The sequence below is a fragment of the Bicyclus anynana genome, chromosome 24, assembly GCF_947172395.1.
Source record: "Bicyclus anynana chromosome 24, ilBicAnyn1.1, whole genome shotgun sequence".
NCBI lineage: Eukaryota > Metazoa > Arthropoda > Insecta > Lepidoptera > Nymphalidae > Bicyclus > Bicyclus anynana.
Genome location: NC_069106.1, coordinates 8,841,526 through 8,861,301, shown reverse-complemented (window position 1 = coordinate 8,861,301; position 19,776 = coordinate 8,841,526). Strand labels below are relative to the sequence as shown.

The following is a 19,776-nucleotide window of genomic DNA, read 5'->3' as shown; positions in this document are numbered from 1 at the left end:
ACATTATTAAAAAATTAAAAAAAATATATCAACCTCGGGACATATGAGTGTCCAAGTAACCGGAGACTTCTCAGTGATCTCTCAGCCATTGGTCAGTTCTCATTAACATCTAAATAACCATCATCATCATATCAGCCAATGGACGTACACTGCAGGACATAGGCCTTTTGTAGGGACTTCCAAACATCACGATACTGAGCCGCCTGCATCCAGCGAATCCCTGCTACTCGCTTGATTTCGCACAAGGTTGTAAGTCTCTGTGTAAAGCCATTTAAATAGGCTGACAATGATTGTTGTAATTTAGATAGGTGTTTAAGTAGGTAAGGGTAGGTGTGGGTAGGATGCGTGCAATGCTTTTAGGTGATTGACGATCGAATGATAGCGCGGATGCGATAACGCGGTTTGTAGCTACTCTGTGTGATGTATCGCTACTCTGTGTGATGTATCGCTGCATTGTTTCACATCCATTCCGGTGATACGATAACATAACAATATAACATGGTTATTCAACATGTTCCGATAAACACTATATTATGTTAGGCGGACATTTTTTTATATAAAATTATCTAATCTCACAATCAAGTCCAATGGAGTGAAATACATTTCTAAATAGTTTTCGTTTTCCATTTAAACATATTATTTAAGCTTTTCCATTCAAATACATTCGAATACATGTACAAGTTACATTTTTTTTTTATTTCAAAAAGAATATTTACCATATCTTTTGAATATGACTTGAGTGGAAAGGGGAGTGTTAGCTAGCAGTCAAAGACGTCTTTAACCCTACACACAGCGTTCACAAGTGCGTGACTTCACTCAAGGCATTCTCTGCCATTCTGAGGTCTTATTTTGGTTACAGTTTGATTTGTTAATTAAGTTGTCCTGACAAATATTGTGAAACCTTTGTTCAACATTGGTTTTCTTATTTTTTTTAATCTATTTTTGAAGCCTTCTGCTAAGACGTACCGCCAAGCGATTTAGCGTTCCGGTACGATGTTGACGATGTCGCGTAGAAACCGAAAAGGGGTGTGGATTTTCGTCCTCCTCCTAACAAGTTAGTCCGCTTCCATCTTAGACTGCATCATTACTTACCATCAGGTGAGATTGTAGTCAAGGGCTATCTTGTAAATAATAAATAAAAAAACCTAAATTGAAACCTACGTCTTCTGCATAGAAAGCAGAGGTCATATCCACTCAGCTCAGCTCAGCTCCGTCAAACTTCCTCTGCTTTGAAGCTTTTAAAAAATGAGGAAAATCTGACTCCTACAGGCCTCTGTAAGTTATTTATAGGCACAGCCTTGTGTTCCTACGCTGAAGGAGATCGCGGTCCTAAATAAACAACACCCTTTGTATACACAACAAAAATGGCGGATGAAATTTTTCTTCCATAAATATAATAAGATTAACCTCTCGCCTATTGTGAAATCTTATTTGGATTTGGAAAATTGCTTTTCTCAAAGGAAAACATTCGCCCGGTGACGTTACTATCTACGGGTAAGTTGGAAAATTATATCTGGTCAACGCCTAATATTTTTAAAAACAACTTAACTTTATTTATCTTGATTTTTTACACGTGAGATCATAATTATCAACCCATATTCAGCTCACTGCTGAGCTTGAGTTTTCTCTCGGAATGAAAAGGGTTAGGCCAATAGTCTACCACGCTGGTCCAATGCTGATTGGCAGACTTTACATACGCAGGGAATTAAGAAAATTCTCTGGTATGGAGGTTTCCTCACGATGTTTTTCCTTCACCGTTTAAGACACCGATTAATTTCTTAAAATGCACACAACTGAAAAGTTGGAGGTGCATGCCCCGGACCGGATTCGAACCCACGCCCTTTGGAATCGAAGACAGGGTTATCCCACTCCACTCTACTGGGTTATCACGGCTCATACACGTGAGATGTTACTGTAATATTCAAATATTCCATTCCAAATTAGGTAAAATTAAGGTACATACTTTAAACGGAGCAATTCGTTATTTACAAATGGCTTCAAACTACGTTTATTAAGTTTTTTCCTGTTTGGAAATATATTTGTCAGAAAAAACACACTTATCATTACTTAGGTATATATTTTTTTAATAATTTTTACTTAAAAGTACATTGGCATAATAGAATTTGTATTTACACAAAATATTCATTATAGTTTTTATTCAATACCTTTCTGGATTTAATAAAAATATAAACGTATATTACATACATATAGAGTAAAATAAAAAGTATCCTTTAAATATGTTAATAATTTAAGTCATATAATATTTGTGTTCAAATTATTGGTCAAAAAGTCTGTTATCCAAACTGTTTGTTATGATTGAGTGGCGCTTTTGTGGTGACGTAGCAGTGACGTCACACTAGTCAACAATTACACAATGAGTATATTGCTAGGCGTCTGATAATACTGGGGGGTCTCGTGGAGCTGCCAAGAGCAGTAAGCGGCGCTTTTTGTGGTGACGTCACACTGATCAACAATTACAGAATGGGTATATTGCTAGGTGTCTGATAATACTGGGGGGTCTCGTTGAGCGTAGTAGCGCCGAGCAGCCCGCCCGCTGCCACGAGCAGCAAGCGGCGCTTTTTGTGGTGACGTAACAGTGACGTCACGCTGGTGAAACTGCGCTCGCCGCGTCGCGCGTAGCCCAGTGCTAGGCGCCCATCACTCCGGCGCCGGACGCCCACGTTGTGGACCGCGCCGGAGCAGGCTACGCTCAGTGTGTACGCATGGTTGGGCTGGAAGAATTAAAAAAAATATATATTTTACTTCAATAGGTGGACTGATGGTCAAGCGAGTTACAGGAGCTAGATAAGGTGGCTTAGGATAGTAGTTTGTGGGAGTTGCAAATGCCTTGGTCTTTATTAGCGGGTAGGGTTCGAACCTCGACCTCGTGGGTATGAATCTTCCTACTTTACCGTTGAGGTTTCGAATTAGCCTTCAGACGTCATGATACAAATCTTCTAATAAAAATGATACTTTTCTTTTCCTACGACGAATTATATTTTACGACGCCTAAGTCTGTAAATATAATTTTATATGTCCTTTTATTTTATTTTTATAATAAATTTAGGTTAGGTTAGTTACTAGTTATTCCAATATTATTGTATTTAGTCAATGTAAATAATTATTATTGTAAGAAGGCTCAGAGTCACACAGCAGGCGATGAAACGAGTTATGTTAGTAGTTTCTCTGCGTGATCGAATCAGAAATTAGGAGATCCGCAGAAGAACCAAAGTCACCGACATAGCTCAACGAGTTCCGAAGCTGAAGTGGCAATGGGCGGGGCACATAGTTCGAAGAGCCGTAGCACATAGTTGGAGTCCCAAAGTGCTAGAATGGCGACCCCGCACTAGTTAGCGCAGTATTGGCTGACCCCCACCAGGTGGACTGACGACAACAAGCGAGTCGCAGGGATTCGCTGGATGCAGGTGGCACAGTATCGTGATGTTTGGAAGTCCCTATAAAAGGCCTATGTCCTGCAGTGGATGTCCATCAATATTATGATGATGATGATGATGATGATGATGATGATGATGATGATGATGATGATGATATAATTGTAAATTTCATTGCTGAGTGAATTAAATTCATACCTTTCCTTAGATGTAAAACTCGATCTAAACGAACAAAAATGACGAAATAAGCGCTTGTTCCACCAACCTGACTCGAAGGCCTCAATATATAAGTCCCGTCAGGCTGATCAGTCAGCAAGTGTTCAGCCTCCGTCCGGTCCACGTCCATGTAGTAAGGCTCGTTCTCCACCGGAACCGGAAGTGGACGCGCCGCCATGTTGACCTTCCGCTCCCATTCCCGCTCGCACGCTGGTTCCGTTTCCGATTCCTCTGACTGGGTTGCATCGTTCGTTTCTGAAATGCGGTACATTTTTGAGTTTTTTTGGCGGTACGTCTTTGTCAGAAACTCTTATTAACGTCGGAATCTCTTTGTAACTGTAAAGCTTCAATGGCTACATTTGTGGGGCTGGACTCAAATAACAGAGTTATTGGGTTCCATCTACATTCATTAGACTACTGTCTTACGTTGGTGAATCTGCAATACTACGGATACGGCTCTTACAGACCTTTTTGCAATTAGTTGGAAAGGAAAAGGTAATATTGGTGATGTTTAATAAAAACATCGATAATATTTTTCTATATAATAAACCTTATATATAATATACCTTCTATATACATCCGACAGAGTAAGAACACGAAGAGTATTTATATATTTATTTTATTATATATTTATTTATTTATTTTATTATATATTATGTATATTTTATATTTATACATGTATTATATATAAATATACTATTTTAATTATTATATATATATTTTTTTTTTGTTGCACTATCCCGCATTTAATTACATTAATTCCTTTATCCAAAGGTTGTCTGGTAGATATTGCTATAAGCAATAAGACCGCCTTTGCACATACTTGTTTTCTATGTTTTCCTTTGTTATTGTTTTTGTTTTATTTTGTGCAATAAAGTATAAATAAATAAATAAAAATAAATAAAACACATACAGCGTGCCCTCTCACTCTAGTGCCTAGGTTGTACACAAGAGGGAGTCAGTTGTGGTGCAATAGACAATAGATACTAGTTGTTGTTTCATTCTCACCTGCGACGACGTCGGTAAGGCGGTGAAACACCCGATAGAATAGATCGAGTGCGCCCTCTTTCACTCTAGTGCCTAGGTTGTGCACTAGAGGGACACTAACTTTGATCCACCAGCACATAACTTTAGAGTCAGTTAGTTAGTCATTACGCACACTACATACTTAGATACTATTTTTTACACATACCCAAAACGCAGAAAAGTAAAAGACGCCTAATATATTAACAAATTATATTTTTAAAAGTGCTACATGACTACGAAAAATCTAGATATTATTCTTCTCCATTTATTCTTCGCTAGCTATGCCCTGTGGTTTCACCTACGTGGATCCTGTTCCTGCGGAACTATCTTTTTATAACCTACAAGTGGACGCCCGCGATTTCGTCCGCGTGGAATCTAGCTTGTCACAAATCTCTCGGGAACCAAGGAATTTTCTAGGATAAAAAGTAGGCTATGTGTTAATCCAAACTATAATCTATCTCTACTTCAAATTTCAGGTGATTCGGATCAGTAGCCGATGCGAGAAAGTGTAACAAACATTCATAAACATGAAAAAATTAACCATCGTTTTTTTCAATTCAATTCAATTTATTTATTTACAATTTGTATAGTTAGGTACATTAGCTGGTATACAATAAATGTTGAAGTAGGTAAATTATACAATTCGCCATAATATACTGGTATGCAAATTTCTTAAAACATTAGGTACAATCAAAATAAATATAAAATTAAATTCGTTTTTTACAATATCTTAAGCGCACTAAATTTATTTATGTAATTTTGTACCCGTGTTGAAATATTTATTTAGTACTAAGTCCACCATGACTTTGTACTAAATAAAAAATTCAGCAATAAAAAACAATAAAAATTTAATCTGGAAAACCTATTCTTATAAATTCATTCTTTATAAATTTTTATTCATTCAAATTTCAGGAAACGAACAATACTCAATTTATATTTATAATTTACAAAATTAATAATTTGATTGATTAATTTCCGACTTGTTTAAGTACGCAAGTATTGTGACGAAGTTACAAAGAGTTTAGCCAAAGTTGTGACAATGGAAAGTTTCCGTAGTTGGTAAAGGAAGCTAAATTTAAACCCGACTTAGAATTAACTTAGAACTTTAGATTGTGTTAACTGTGCGTAAAGTTAACTAAGTAATCGTAGAAGGACGTATTGTATTAGGTAGTTGTTTAAAGGCCTCCGTGGCGCAGTGGTATGCGCGGTGGATTTACAAGACGGAGGTCCTGGGTTCGATCCCCGGGTGGGCCGATTGGGATTTTCTTAATTGTACCAGGTCTGACTGGTGGAAGGCTTTGGCCGTGGCTAGTTACCACCCTACCGACAAAGACGTACCGCCAAGCGAATTGAGCGTTCCGGTACGATGTCGTGTAGAAACCGATAGGGGTGTGGATTTTCATCCTCCTCCTAATAAGTTAGCCTGCTTCCATCTAAGATTGCTTCATCACTTACCATCAGGTGAGATTGTAATCAAGGGCTAACTTGTAAAGAATAAAAAAAAAACAAAAAGTTGTTCAAAGTTCAAAATTATTATTATTGAAACGCCTGCTTGAAAATTATAGCAAAATCAAATACCTGTATCTATCAAGTGTATTATCTTATCGAAAAATAGTTCGTGATAGCCCAGTAGATATGACCTCTGCCTCTGCGGAGGGTGTGGGTTCGAAACCGGTCCGGGGCATGCACCTCCAACTTTTCAGTTGTGTGCATTTTAAGAAATTAAATATCACGTGTCTCAAACAGTGAAGGCAAAAAATTTAAGAAACCAACCTACTTATTTGAGAATTTTCTTAATTTTCTACGTGTGTGAAGTCTGCCAGTCCGCATTGGGCCAGCGTGGTGGACTATTGATCTAACCCCTCTCATTCTGAGAGGAGACTCGAGCTCAGCAGTGAGCCGAATGATGATGATGAACCTATTTGAAATAAATTATTTTTAGTTTTAATTTTGAATCGGTTCCAGTACCTACCAGTATATTATTGTAGAGCGCCACATAAACTAAGCTATTATAAATATTAAAATTCATAATTTGAATTTAATATGAACTGGGAATCGAACCCAGGACCTCCAAGTAAACAATGGCGCCAAAGAGGGCACCAAAGTTGTTGCTAAATGATCTAAACGAACGTTAATTAATATTAGCCAAGAGGTCACAAGCGTTGACTCAGTCACAACTCAGTGATGACTCACCATCGAGTGCTGACTTCATTTCAGATTTACAACGTCTACAACTCAACAAGACTATCAAACGAATGGTGTCATATTTTTGACGTGAAAAATGTTTACAAAGTTGGCTTAAAGTACCCACTAACGCATGTGATGTGGAATGTTGAGTCAACTATTATTGTTCCGATATTCGTTTCAGTCAACAGTCTTATAACGAACAGCTTTGACTTTTTTTTATTCTTTACAAGTTAGTCCTTGACTACAATCTCACCTGATGGTAAGTGATGATGCAATCTAATCTAAGATGGAAGCGGGCTAACTTGTTAGGAGGAGAATGAAAATCCACACCCCTTTCGGTTTCTACACGACATCATACTGGAACGCTAAATCACTTGGCGGTACGTCTTTGTCGGTAGGGTGGCAACTAGCCACGGCCGAAGCCTCCCGCCAGCCAAAATAAGCAGTGATACTTGAAACGGTGCGTATTGTGAGGTTACTCCCTCTGGAGCCCTGACCACGGGTTGCTTTGGCACTCAAAAAAAACCCCGCAATGTTAGAAAAAATCATTTACCTAAATAAATGAAAAAACCGGCCAAATGGGCCACGCGCAGTGTTTGGTTCCGTAATGCACAAAAAATACCGATAACGATACCCTACACCATGGGATAGACTACAAAAAATACATGAAACAGCTCTCTCGAAACTATTTCGACAGAGCTGCCATTCTTCCCAAAAAACTAGTAGTTGAGGCCTGCAACTTCCAACATTAACGCTAACTTCAAGCAGAGGCGTCCCAAAAACGTCCTTTACGATCCAGACGATGACATGACGATCGACAATGCTTCCCAGGCAACACAATCACAAGCTACTAAGTCTTCGCCGGCGAAGACGAGGTCCCCGATATCTAACGTCACCCGGACGTGGGTTTCCTAACTCACGATCTTGGGAGGATCCGGACTGATTCACTCAGGTCACGGTTTCTCCCTCTCGAATGGCCCTCAAACGGTGAAGTAAAACATTGTGAGGAAACCTGCATACCAGAGAATTTTTTAATTCTCTGCGTGTGTGAAATCTGCCAATCCGCATTGGGCCAGCGTGGTGTACTATTGGCCTAACCCTTCTCATTCTGAGAGGAGACTCGAGCTCAGCAGTGAGCCGTACATGGGTTCATAACGTTTAGCCAGTAGAGAGTGGGGACACTTGACTTATTGTTAATAGACATACTCGCCGCGGACAGACGGAAACTATAAGGGTTTCTTGTCGACTACGGAATCCCAAAAAGAATATACTTTTCAACAACAAAGTTGCGATTGTTGCAAACCCAACAACATTGTGTATTGTACGTCTGAAACTAGTTTATAAATTTTCAAAAACCACTATATTCATTGTAATTTAACAGAGTGGAGTGGCTATTAAAAAGTTTGCCAACAAATAAGGCTTTATACCGACCAAGTACTAGTCTCATTAAATTATCATTTCAACAATCTACTACGAGGAACTTCTACTAATGGTAAACTAAAACTGCGATATTACAGTTATAATAGATACTTATTCTATACTTCCATTATAATGTAAAGTTAAGGACGTTGTAGGGGTATTCTTTTTTTATTATTATTATGGTCTCTCATTTATTTATTACTTCTTTTTTTTTAATTTTTAACAATATAAGTATAAAATACAAAACATTATTAAAAATTTATAAAAAAAAATTCACCCTCCCGCTGCTGGACATTTGAGTGCCCAAGCAACCGGTGGTCAGGGCTCCAGAGTGAGGAACCTCCTCACAATACGCGCCGTCTCAAGAATCACTGCCTTTTGTATCCGACTCTTGATCCAACAGTTAAGCGAAAGCTTCTTAAGGTGTTGGTCGAAGCTTTTCGCTATAAGACCATTGACTGAAACAACTAACGAAACAATAATAGCTGACTCAACATTCCACATGGCGGTAATCTCGTGAGCAAGGTCCAAGTATTTTGATACTTTTTCCTTTTCGGCTTTAACCAGATTATCGTCATTATTATTATTATTCTTACAAATTAGCCCTTGATAATCTCACCTGATGGTAAGTGATGATGCAATCTAAGATGGAAGCGGATTAACTTGTTAAGAGGAGGTTGAAAATCCACTCCACGTTCGGTTTCTACACGACATCGTACCGGAACACTAAATCGCTCGGTGGTACATCTTCTGTCGGTAGGGTGGTAACCAGCCACGGCTGAAGCCTCCCACCAGCCAGACCAATTAAGAAAACCTCATTTGATCCAGCCGGGGATCGTACCCAGGACGTCCGTCTTGTAAATCCAACGCGCACAGAGATTTTAAACGACCTCAGTGATATCACTGAGGTCGTTTAAAATCTCTGGATCCACTGAACCGATTTTGAAAACTCATATGCCAATAGAAAGAACTATAATATACAATATAGCCCATCACACTCATCATCTTCATCATCAGCCCATATTCGGTTCACTGCTGAGTTCGAGCCTCCTCTCATAATGAGAGGGGTTAAACCAATAGTCCACCACGCTGGCACAATGCGGATCGGCAGACTTCACACACGCAGAGAATTAAGAAAATTCTCTAGTATGCAGGTCTTCTTACGTTTTTCCTTCACCGTTACCGAGACACGTGATATTAAATATCTAAAAATGCTCACAACTGAAAAGTTGGAGGTGCATACCCCGGATTCGAACCAACACTCTCTGGAATCGAAGGCAGAGGTAATATCCACTGGGCTATATAGACTTTATTTTATTCCAATATTCACACAGAAACGGAAACTAGCCACCTACAACAGTGGGGTGTTCACAAAATACCTAAAAGATACTTATATCTACGCTAGCAAAGTCGCGGTAAACACCCTAGTACTAATAATGAACGATTTTTTCGTTTGTTTGTAAGGAATAGGCAACGAAACTACTGAACTGATTTTAACCACATTCCCGCCAATAGAAAGCAAAAATATTAGCAACTAGCGGACGCTCGCGACTTCGTCCGCATGGAATTCAGTTTTTCACAAATCCCGCGGGAACCATGCATTTTTCCGAGATTAAAAGTAGCCTATGTGTTAATCCAAAGTAAAATCTATTTCCATTCCAAATTACAGCCAAATCGCTTCAATAGCCGCAGCGTAAAAGGAGAACAAACATACTCACAAACTTACACACTTACACACTTTCACACTTACACGCAAACTTTCGCGTTTATAATATTAGTGTGATAACATTGACTTTATTTTATCCCCATATTCCCACAGGAACGAGAACTACGCAGGTGAAACCACGCGACATCCGCTAGTTATAAATAGAAATCCGAATCTCCCGGTGATAAAGTAAACGACAGTGTACTTGTGAAGTCACAGAGTCCAAACGTAAGATGCAAACAAACATTCATAGCCCAAAAGTTTTAAGAGTTAAAGTATCACAAACAAACACTTCACTGTCACTACGAGAATAACTGAATCAATACTGATATCGAGTGAGGCAAGCCACGGTAACGAGGACTAGTCTTTTTTTTACTCTCATTGCACTTTAGTTTATTTCACAAATAAAAGATTTTCAATTAATAGTGACGTGAATTGCTGTCAATTTTATCGATATTGAAATACGATAAAATTGATAAATATAGTTTAGTTATTTTATTTGACTAGACTCTTTTTAAATTTGTAATTCAGTTTTTCACAAATCCCGAATGAACCATGGATTTTACTTGATAAAAGTAGCTATATACTATTATAACCCAGGGTTGAATCTGTTTTTATTTAAAATCTTAACTAAATCGATTTAGTGCCACGTGAAGGAATAACAAACCTACACACAAAATCCGCCATTGAAATTAATATTTTGTGTCGTCCACAATTTATCAATTTTAACTATTTCTGAATTTAAGCACGCTAAAACAAAGATACTCTACAGCTTGATAATATTAAATACAGAAAGTAGAATAGAAATAAAAACTAAATCTTTTCAATATATCGCTTAATGAAACTAAACAGTATCATAATGAAAATGACTATAATTATCTAAGTAATTTTATTAAGTATAAAATATATAAGAAATTAAAATGAAATTTTTCATTATATCGCATAAATAAACTTAACACCATCAGGATTAAAAATACTATAATTATTTATTAAAGTATCGATAAAACATACTTTTCAGTCACATCACTAGGCCACGTGTTCTCCATATGACAGCAAGTTTAAAAATAAAAATAAAAGTGCATGAGAATGTGAAAGTTTGCTTCTATTAGAAACAAACATTATTAGTGTTGTAGGGCTTTTATGACAAAGCCCCAAGGGGAAGTACTACCATGGTTCTTACTTCCCATGCTATCCAGCATTGCTGTGAAGGGTACTGTCGCCGGTGTAATTACAGGCACATGACACTTGAACTGCATCTCAGGTTAATCTAATAGAATATGTAATACATAGTGGTGATTGATCTTATTCATTTATCGTCATTAGTGGTGTGCATAAGGTTTTTAACCAGGGTAAGCACTATGCAATATTCGTGTAATCTTTTTTAATTAAAAATGGCACCGACTTCAAAGACGTATTTCAGTTATCTAGTTTTTTTTCGTCTATACAGGCTCTTGATCCACTGCTAACATTGTTTAATCTGATAACATTGTTTAAAAACCAAATGAGAAGCATTTTCCCTTCATCTGTTTAACACATTCGCTGCTGTACGAGGTCAATTGACCGCACTACAGAAAGTTTTAGTACGAGGTCACAAAACCTCGTATTGTACCTGTAAAAGCATGGCTCACCTCGTCTCATGCCGAACCGGCTCTCGAAGTAGTTCATGATGTAGCCCAGAAGAGAGTCGTCCTTCTGCTTCACACACACGTCGCAATACTCTCTCTCCACTTCCACCGGCACCAGGTAGTCTTCTACTGCCAGTCTTGCCTGGGAACAGTCATATGGCTACACCGATAGATCTGCCTCTGTAGCCAAGTGGCACGTCGATTCTCTTTTTACGATCGCAAACGTTTCGAATGAACTATATAGAAAAATTTATAGGAATGACATTTGCTATCGACAAGTCACGTGATCAAGATCTGTCACTTCGATAGATTATAGTATACCAAAAAATGTCACGTTAAATTATAAACAGTATGTTCAGTTCACAATATATCGACAGATTACAATATCGCGTATTTTACAATTTAACGGTGACATATAGATTGGTTACAGGGATAGCAAATTTCAAGATATTCAAAGAAATCATTTGCTATTTAAATAACTAGGACATGGGCCTTTTGTAGGCTAAACATCACGATCCTGAGCCGCCTGCACCTAGCAAATACCTGCGACTCGCTTGATGCTTGATTCGCGGTGCCAATCCAGTGTCGTGTTTTAATTAAAGCCGTTTCTGAAAGAACCAAAGAACACACGAACAAATTTCGTAATTTAAACGGCTTGAATTTAAACATCACTGGCTTGGCACCGCCCTCAAACTGATCAGAAGGTAGCACATAAGTAAGATGTTATTTTTTGCTTTTTAGTTTAGGTTAATTTTTGAGTTGGAAGTCGGTTGAATTTTTTTATTAAAATTTTTCTAAGGAGTTCCAAACAAAAGCTCTCTGTAACCCACTTGATGTCCTCAGTCCGTTCAATGTGCAGCCAACTTGAAGGTAGTACTTCACCTAATATGTGAACAGATCCTAAGAGCTTAAAGAAGTAGAATCGTTAAAATTTCATAAATCAATTAAGCGACGGCGCAAAGTTAGTGCAATTAATTAGCAGCGCTGCAGCGACAAATATCGTGATTCAATTCGAAACTCTGCATCACAGGGAACTGAGGCTAACTGGAAGAGACAAGGAATTTATGTAGAATTAGAATGCCTCTTTGGTACAGTGGTTAGTGTAAATGTGGTTTCAGATCATGAGGACCTGGGTTCAAATACTAAGTTTTTTAAAAACCAAACTCGGATTATAGTATCTACTTGGAATAAAGGAATTTTGATTAATTAAGTTAAATTATATAAAAAAAAATTACAACAGTATTTCATGTCAAATTTATAGGTTATATACCTATGAATTTCACATAAAACATTAAGTACTTTTAATTTTATTAAGTCATTAATTTAATTTAGTCTAAAATGTAACAAAATTGTCTTAATGCTATATTATTTTAAAGTTATTTCTAAGAAAATATTATTTTAGTTAAAGTTATTTGTAAGCTTAGTTGCAGATGGACACCAAGGTCAAATCTTTGTGATTTTTGTGGTTGTCTGTTTAATTTACCTTTTTATGTTTTGTAATTTATTTTTAATAAATAAATAAATAAATAAAAACAACACTTTTTAAATTGTTTTTAAAAGTATTAATTTACAAAAAAAGTGTCCTAATTCTTGAATTCTTATTATGTTTATTATTTTTTTTATTTTCAGTGACTTTGGTTTGTCTCCGGATCTCCTCATTTCTGATTCCATCACGCAGAGAAACTCTAAGCATAGCTCGCTCCAGCGCCCACTGAGTGACTTTGAACCTTATAATAAGGCCCATAGTTAGCGATCAAGTCTCGTATCCGTAGGTCATGACTGGCAACACGCACTGTTCGAAGACTTATAAGACTTATCACACTCCCTAGGTGCTGGAATGGGGACCCCGCACCGGAAAGTGCAGTGTTGGTCGACCCCCCACTAAGTAGACCGAAGACGTCAAGTGGGTTGCAAGGAGCCGCTGGATGCTGGCGGCTCGAGACCGTTTTGTTTGGAAGTCCATGCAAGAAGCCTATTTCCAGCAGTGGACGGCCATCGGCTGACAATGATGATAACGATGATTTAAATATATTATTCGGTTTAGAAAATAAGTCTACAATGGCATACGTATTATCGCAATTCATCTTTTGCATCCCCTGAATATACGAACCCTGAATATAAAAACTGTCTAACTATGAAAACTGCCAAAAATAAAACAAACAGCAAACAAATTACGAAACATCGTACAATAATTATATTATAAAAGTAGCGAATTATCAATTAGATAGATCCAATTATGCAACAACACGAAACATAATTGAATCAACTTTAACTGACCCCTACGAGTACTTCTAGTAATTTAATTCCCTGTGAACCCAATTACACGAACGAGAAATGTACCTACCTACTCGTATAGCATCAGAACGCGAAATCTCTCACCAAAGATTGCGTTAAATATCTATATTATCTATTCACTCAAGCAGCTAGATAACTTAAACTTGTTAACTCAATGTGCAATGTCTGTAAAAACAACCCAAGGATATCCTACAATAAAAGATAGGTACCTAAATTATTTTTCGAAAGGAGATGGTCCATTTCGGGTCCACTCTTGTATATTTAATGATATATATATCATTAAAATTTCAAATATACAAGGATTTTATTCAAATCTAAATAAGTGAATAAATATAACTAAACAAAAAGAAATAAATAAAATGAAAACCCAAGTTTTTGAGTTATATTAAGATGGCGCCCTTAAAACAACTATGACATGACAATTGACAGCAAATGTCAAATCGATTACTGCAATGAAAACGTCATCAATCTGCCATTATTATTTTTAATAGTGTTGCATTTCTTAGGATAGAATGAATATTATTCCGAAAGAATGAAAGTAAATTCGTAAATTTGTATAATCAAAAATAGTTAAAATAAATATTTTCTTTTATTTCCGCCAGGGTACAATCCTGGGCTCCATGCAAATTTGGACCATCTGCTTTAATCTTACGACTTTCTCGAATTAAAGATTGATTGAATAAAGATTGTTTAAATTCATCTCGTACATACTTATTCTAAACAAGCGGACATCTGCAACTTTGTCCGTATTTAGACCTCTCACACCTAGCCCATTCGCCAAATCCGTTCTCAGCGGATATCTTTTAACTATAAACTACCTCTCTGCCAGATTTCAACTTTGTACATCGAGCAGTTTCCAAGAGTTCGTGATGTTTCGCTTTTATATATCTATATGTATTACAGGAATTTATTATTAAAATAGTCTTCGAGCTAAACTAACTTTGAGATAAACTACGGACAGACGAACATCGCGAAATCGGCAAAACTTAGGGGAGAGAGAGTGTTGCCTACGGAACACAAGGAAAAAAAAGCAAGAAACTATGAAAGTTTAAATAAACTCGAAAAACACAAACGTGGTTAACTTAAACTGAACGATTCGACGCATAAATATCTGTCTATTAAACCAAGTCCTAAGTAAAACCTAGTTTAAAATCCGGAAAGATCTAGATAGTACGAAGTCAGTTTTAAACTCTTTGAAACTTTGCTGCAAACATTTCGCAGCGGAATTTGAATTCCTGGTATCCTTTTCATTGAGGTAAGAACTAGGGGAATGAAAAGTTATAGCTATTGAATAGAGTTTTGCTGACTTCAAACTTTTTACTTATTGATGAAAATAGTCTCATTCTAACGGTCAGGGTTCCTTGAATCGAGACCTGGACCAGACTTTTAAGTCAAAAGGGTTTCAATTAAAAGTCAAATGTAGCCTAACAAAGATACTGTTAGGTAAGCTAAAATTCTTAAGACATTAACCGAACTTTCGTCCCCTTTGTTCCCAAAATAAATCATTTGGACTAATTCATGTAACGTGATGAAACAAGAATGCTTTTCATTAAAATCGTTATATACCATCTTTCACCAATTTATATATTTTTCAAAAAAGGTTTATTATTATATACTATTTTCTATGACTTCAAGTATAATGTTAACTCCGTTATTTTAATATCTAGCTATAGTTTTTAAGGTGATTGTTTTTAAGTTAGCATTATGCCAGTTAATTTTATTGAATTTACTAGCATTATGCTAACATAACCCTTGAAGAGTTTGTGTTGTGACTTGTGATGTGTGATGTGTGTCTCATGTTATCTCAGACTCACATCACTTGCCATCATTTGCTTGGTCAACTATAAATTAATATCCTCTCAAAAAGGATCATTGTATTCAATAAGTTGTAATTTAAAGCACTAATTAGATTATTATAAAAAAACTTACATGATTATCTTCTTTCCTATTTAAATCTTGCTCAGTTGCCACATGAACAGAATCATACATATCCATAGAACTGTTCTCATAGATGTTGCTATCTTTAACACTTTCTTCATCTTTTACAACTCTATACTCAGATTTCTTTGGAACATTTTTAACTTCTTCTTCTTTTTTAAAAAATGGAAATTTGAAAGAACTAAATAACTCTTGTATTTTTACCATACAAGGTTTTACTTGATTAGTTTGATTTGGAGTAAATGGTTTTGGTTTGCTTTCCTCTTTAACATCTGTATAGCACAAGTCTTCATATAAGTGATCTTCTGAATGTTTGTCATTAAATTCTTCAGTTGAACTCATAGATTTGTATTTAGGTTTTACTTCTTTAGTTTTGTTAACAGGATAGTAACCTCTGTCAGTAAAGTTTTCTGTTTTTGAAAAATGCTTTCTTATATCGAATATAGGATAGTCATATGAGCTTAGTCGAAAGAAACTCCTTGATTTCTCTTTACTTGCGTTCATTGGTACGTATGAAGTAACGGACCTTTGCTGTCTTTTTGGATTATGTCTATACAAAAAGCTTTTGGGTGCTGTAATTTTTTTCAAAATTTCTTCAACTCTGTTACTATTATCCTGATTACTTATCTTTCTGACACTAATCGTTTGATACTGACTTTCACTACACAAGTTCGTTTCTTTTATAGTAATCACATCATTGTTATTGATACAATTCAGGTATTTTTGTGGATGTCGCTTTACTTCTTGTATGAATAGCACTAGTTTCTTAGCGTTGGCATTCGGTCGCCATATATTCACAAGCCCTTCAGAGATCTCCTGCAAATTACAACGCAGATAAATGACCTAGTTTAGAAACTTGGAAAATTAACTCGCTCGGGTAACTTTTGGGTATTTTGATAAAGCCTTAACTTTGGCTTTATCAAAAGACGAATGTCTGATATATGGCGGACGGTAACAGCTGAAATGGACATTTAAATATTAAACAAAATCTTTTCAAGAAACCAATGATACAAATGAAAGACCTGAATTGCGAATGATAGCCTTGGAAACGAGCAATTTATATAGATTTACAAAAATGTAGGTCGAACTCGTATCATAACTGGTGTGTAAATGTCATTATTTATTAAAATACATCTATTTAAATACATTGTAACAAAAAACATATATTCAAATGTCACAATTACAAAAAAAAAATAAAAAAATACAAAATGTCCATAAAATAATCAACATTCTTATGTGCTTCATTTAATTTTTAACCCCCGACGCAATAAGAGGGGTGTTATAAGTTTGATTTGTCTGTCTGTCTGTCTGAGGCACCATAGCTCCCAAACGGATGAAGCGATTTAATTATTTATTTTTTATTAAATGTGTCTTAGAGCGAGTGTTCTTGTTTGATGTTTGATGAAAATCGGTTGAGCCGTTTAAAGTTGTGGGGATTGAAAGTGGGGAGGAATAACCAAATGTCTGCAAATATTTTCAAGTTGGATCTCAAATGAAAGCGCACTAAAAGAGAATATTTATTACTTGATCGAGAGTGTAATTGATAATTTCATGACCTTCGGGGATCTTTTTTAATTTACAATTATTATTTTATAATTATATTGGTCAATAATACTTCGTTGTCAACCCATATTCGGCTCACTGCTGAACTCGAGTCTCCTCTCAGTAATGGAGAGCCGTGAACGTGATAGCCCAGTGGATATGACATATCTGTTTCCGGAAGATTTGGACCCAAATCCGGTCCGGGGCATGCTCCAACTTTTCAGTTGTGTGCATTTTAAGAAATTAAATATCACGTGTCTCAAACGGTGAAGGAAAACATCGTGAGTTACCTGCATACCAGAGAATTTCCTTAATTCTCTGCGTGTGTGAAGTCTGCCAATCCGCATTGGGCCAGCGTGGTGAACTATTGGCCTAACCACCCCCCTCCCCCTTCTCGACTTGATAAAACGAAAATCGTATGATAATTTACCTTCATACTTCATCTCATAGCATGGACCTCGCGATCCGAAACTACATAGTCTAACCACTAGACCCACGAGGCAGTGAAAATTTAAATACTCACCAATAATTTTCGGCCATTAATTTCCTTTTCCTTAACAAAATCAACAAACTCTGCCATTTCCCAGAACTCGAACAACTTCACTACATCACTATTTTTCAAATTTTCCACTTTTAACGTCATTTTGCACACAAAATATTTTTACTTACTTAAATATTTTATTTCACTGTCTAAAAAAAATTCAATATATTTTTTTCTAATTTTACTCTAATTATTATTTCACGGAACTTAACATTCAAACAAAATTAATTTTCAACGCCTTTGAACTTTTAAGTTACTTATTTTTATTTAGAAATCTTTTCATTTGACGCACTTTTAAATTTATTTATTTTTATGTGATATATATCAGATAGAACTACTATATTTGGTTTCACTGTCTAAAAGAAAAAAACACAATATATTTTTTTCTAATTTTACTATAATTATTATTTCACGGACTTAACTTTCAAAAAAAATTAATTTTCATCGCCTTTGAACTTTTATGTTACTTATTTTTATATAGAAGTCTTCTCACTAAACGCAATTTTAAATTTATTTATTTTTTATGTGATCATTTTAGTTAGAACTATATTTGGTTTCATTGTCTAAAAAAATTCAATATATTTTTTTCTAATTTTATTATAATTATTATTTCACGGAACTTAACATTCAAACAAAATTAATTTTCAACGCCTTTGAACTTTTAAGTTACTTATTTTTATTTAGAACTCTTTTCATTTAACGCACTTTTAAATTTATTTATTTTTATGTGATATATATCAGATAGAACTACTATAATATTTGGTTTCACTGTCTAAAAGAAAAAAAATCAATATTTTTTTTTCTAATTTTACTATAATTATTATTTCACGGAACTTAACTTTCAAAAAAAATTAATTTTCAACGCCTTCGAACTCACTTTTAAGTTATTTATTTTTATTTAGAAGTCTTCTCACTAAACGAAATTTTAAATTTATTTATTTAAGTGATCATTTTAGTAACAAGCGGACGTCCGCGACTTCATTCGCGTGAAAATTAAGTTTTGCACAAATTCCATTTTTTCCGGGATTTTTTTTTAATAACCTATATCTTCCAGTAAAATCGGATCAGCCGTTCCAAAGATTAGCTCAGACATACAGACAGACATACAAACATTTAAAAAGGCTATGATTAATATCGTGTAAATTACACTAATACTTGCACTGGAGAAAACACAATTATTTTGTCATCACTGATTACATTTCAACTTTATTTACTTTTAATGATGAAAAATACTTTATGGAAAATTATAAGTTAAGGACTAACATTACCAATGACTGCTAACTCCAATGTCCATGTCAAAATGTCTATATTTAGAAGCGCAAACAACTAAACCAAATAACTCCGAGCCGGTTGTTTATATTGGCTCGCATATAAACCTACAATTATCTATATCTATAATTCTATACTTATACTAATATTATAAAGAGGAAAACTTTGTTTGTATGTTTGTTTTTTTGTAATTAATAGGCTCAAAAACTACTGTACCGATTTTAAAAATTTTTTCACCATTCGAAAGCTACATTAACCACGAGTAACATAGGCTTAATTTTATTTTGGAAAAAATAGGGTTTCGTAAGATATTTGGGTTTTTCGAACAAAAGGTGTAAAAAATCAACCAGAAAGGTACATGTAGGGTAGGGTAGGGGTAGGTAGAGGTAGGGTAGGATAGTAGTAGTTGAAAGTTTACATCGAGTTTCACGCGGACGAAGTCACGGGCGTCCACTAGTGTATTATATAGTTAACTATGAACATTGCTTGAGTAATTGAGCACATAGGATGCAATTGCGAAAAATATACGCCTATTAAAATACAGAAATCTTTATATTTTTACAAGACATTGCTATTAAATTTATAAGATTTGCTTATCCGATGGACTTTATGTCTATACTA

General features: G+C 35.6%; 1 protein-coding gene across 1 annotated transcript; it reads right to left on the bottom strand.

Annotated features, from left to right (window-relative positions):
* Window positions 1-1,815: 1,815 nt before the first annotated feature.
* On the bottom strand, window positions 1,816-18,176 carry LOC112053268 (uncharacterized). Its single transcript, XM_024092641.2, has 5 exons — window positions 17,869-18,176; window positions 15,795-16,619; window positions 11,574-11,712; window positions 3,658-3,863; window positions 1,816-2,732 (listed from the first exon to the last, which is right to left on the bottom strand). Exons 1-5 carry the CDS (start codon window positions 17,986-17,988, stop codon window positions 2,475-2,477), a joined length of 1,548 nt encoding a protein of 515 aa, XP_023948409.2. The 5' UTR covers window positions 17,989-18,176; the 3' UTR covers window positions 1,816-2,474.
* Window positions 18,177-19,776: the final 1,600 nt, after the last annotated feature.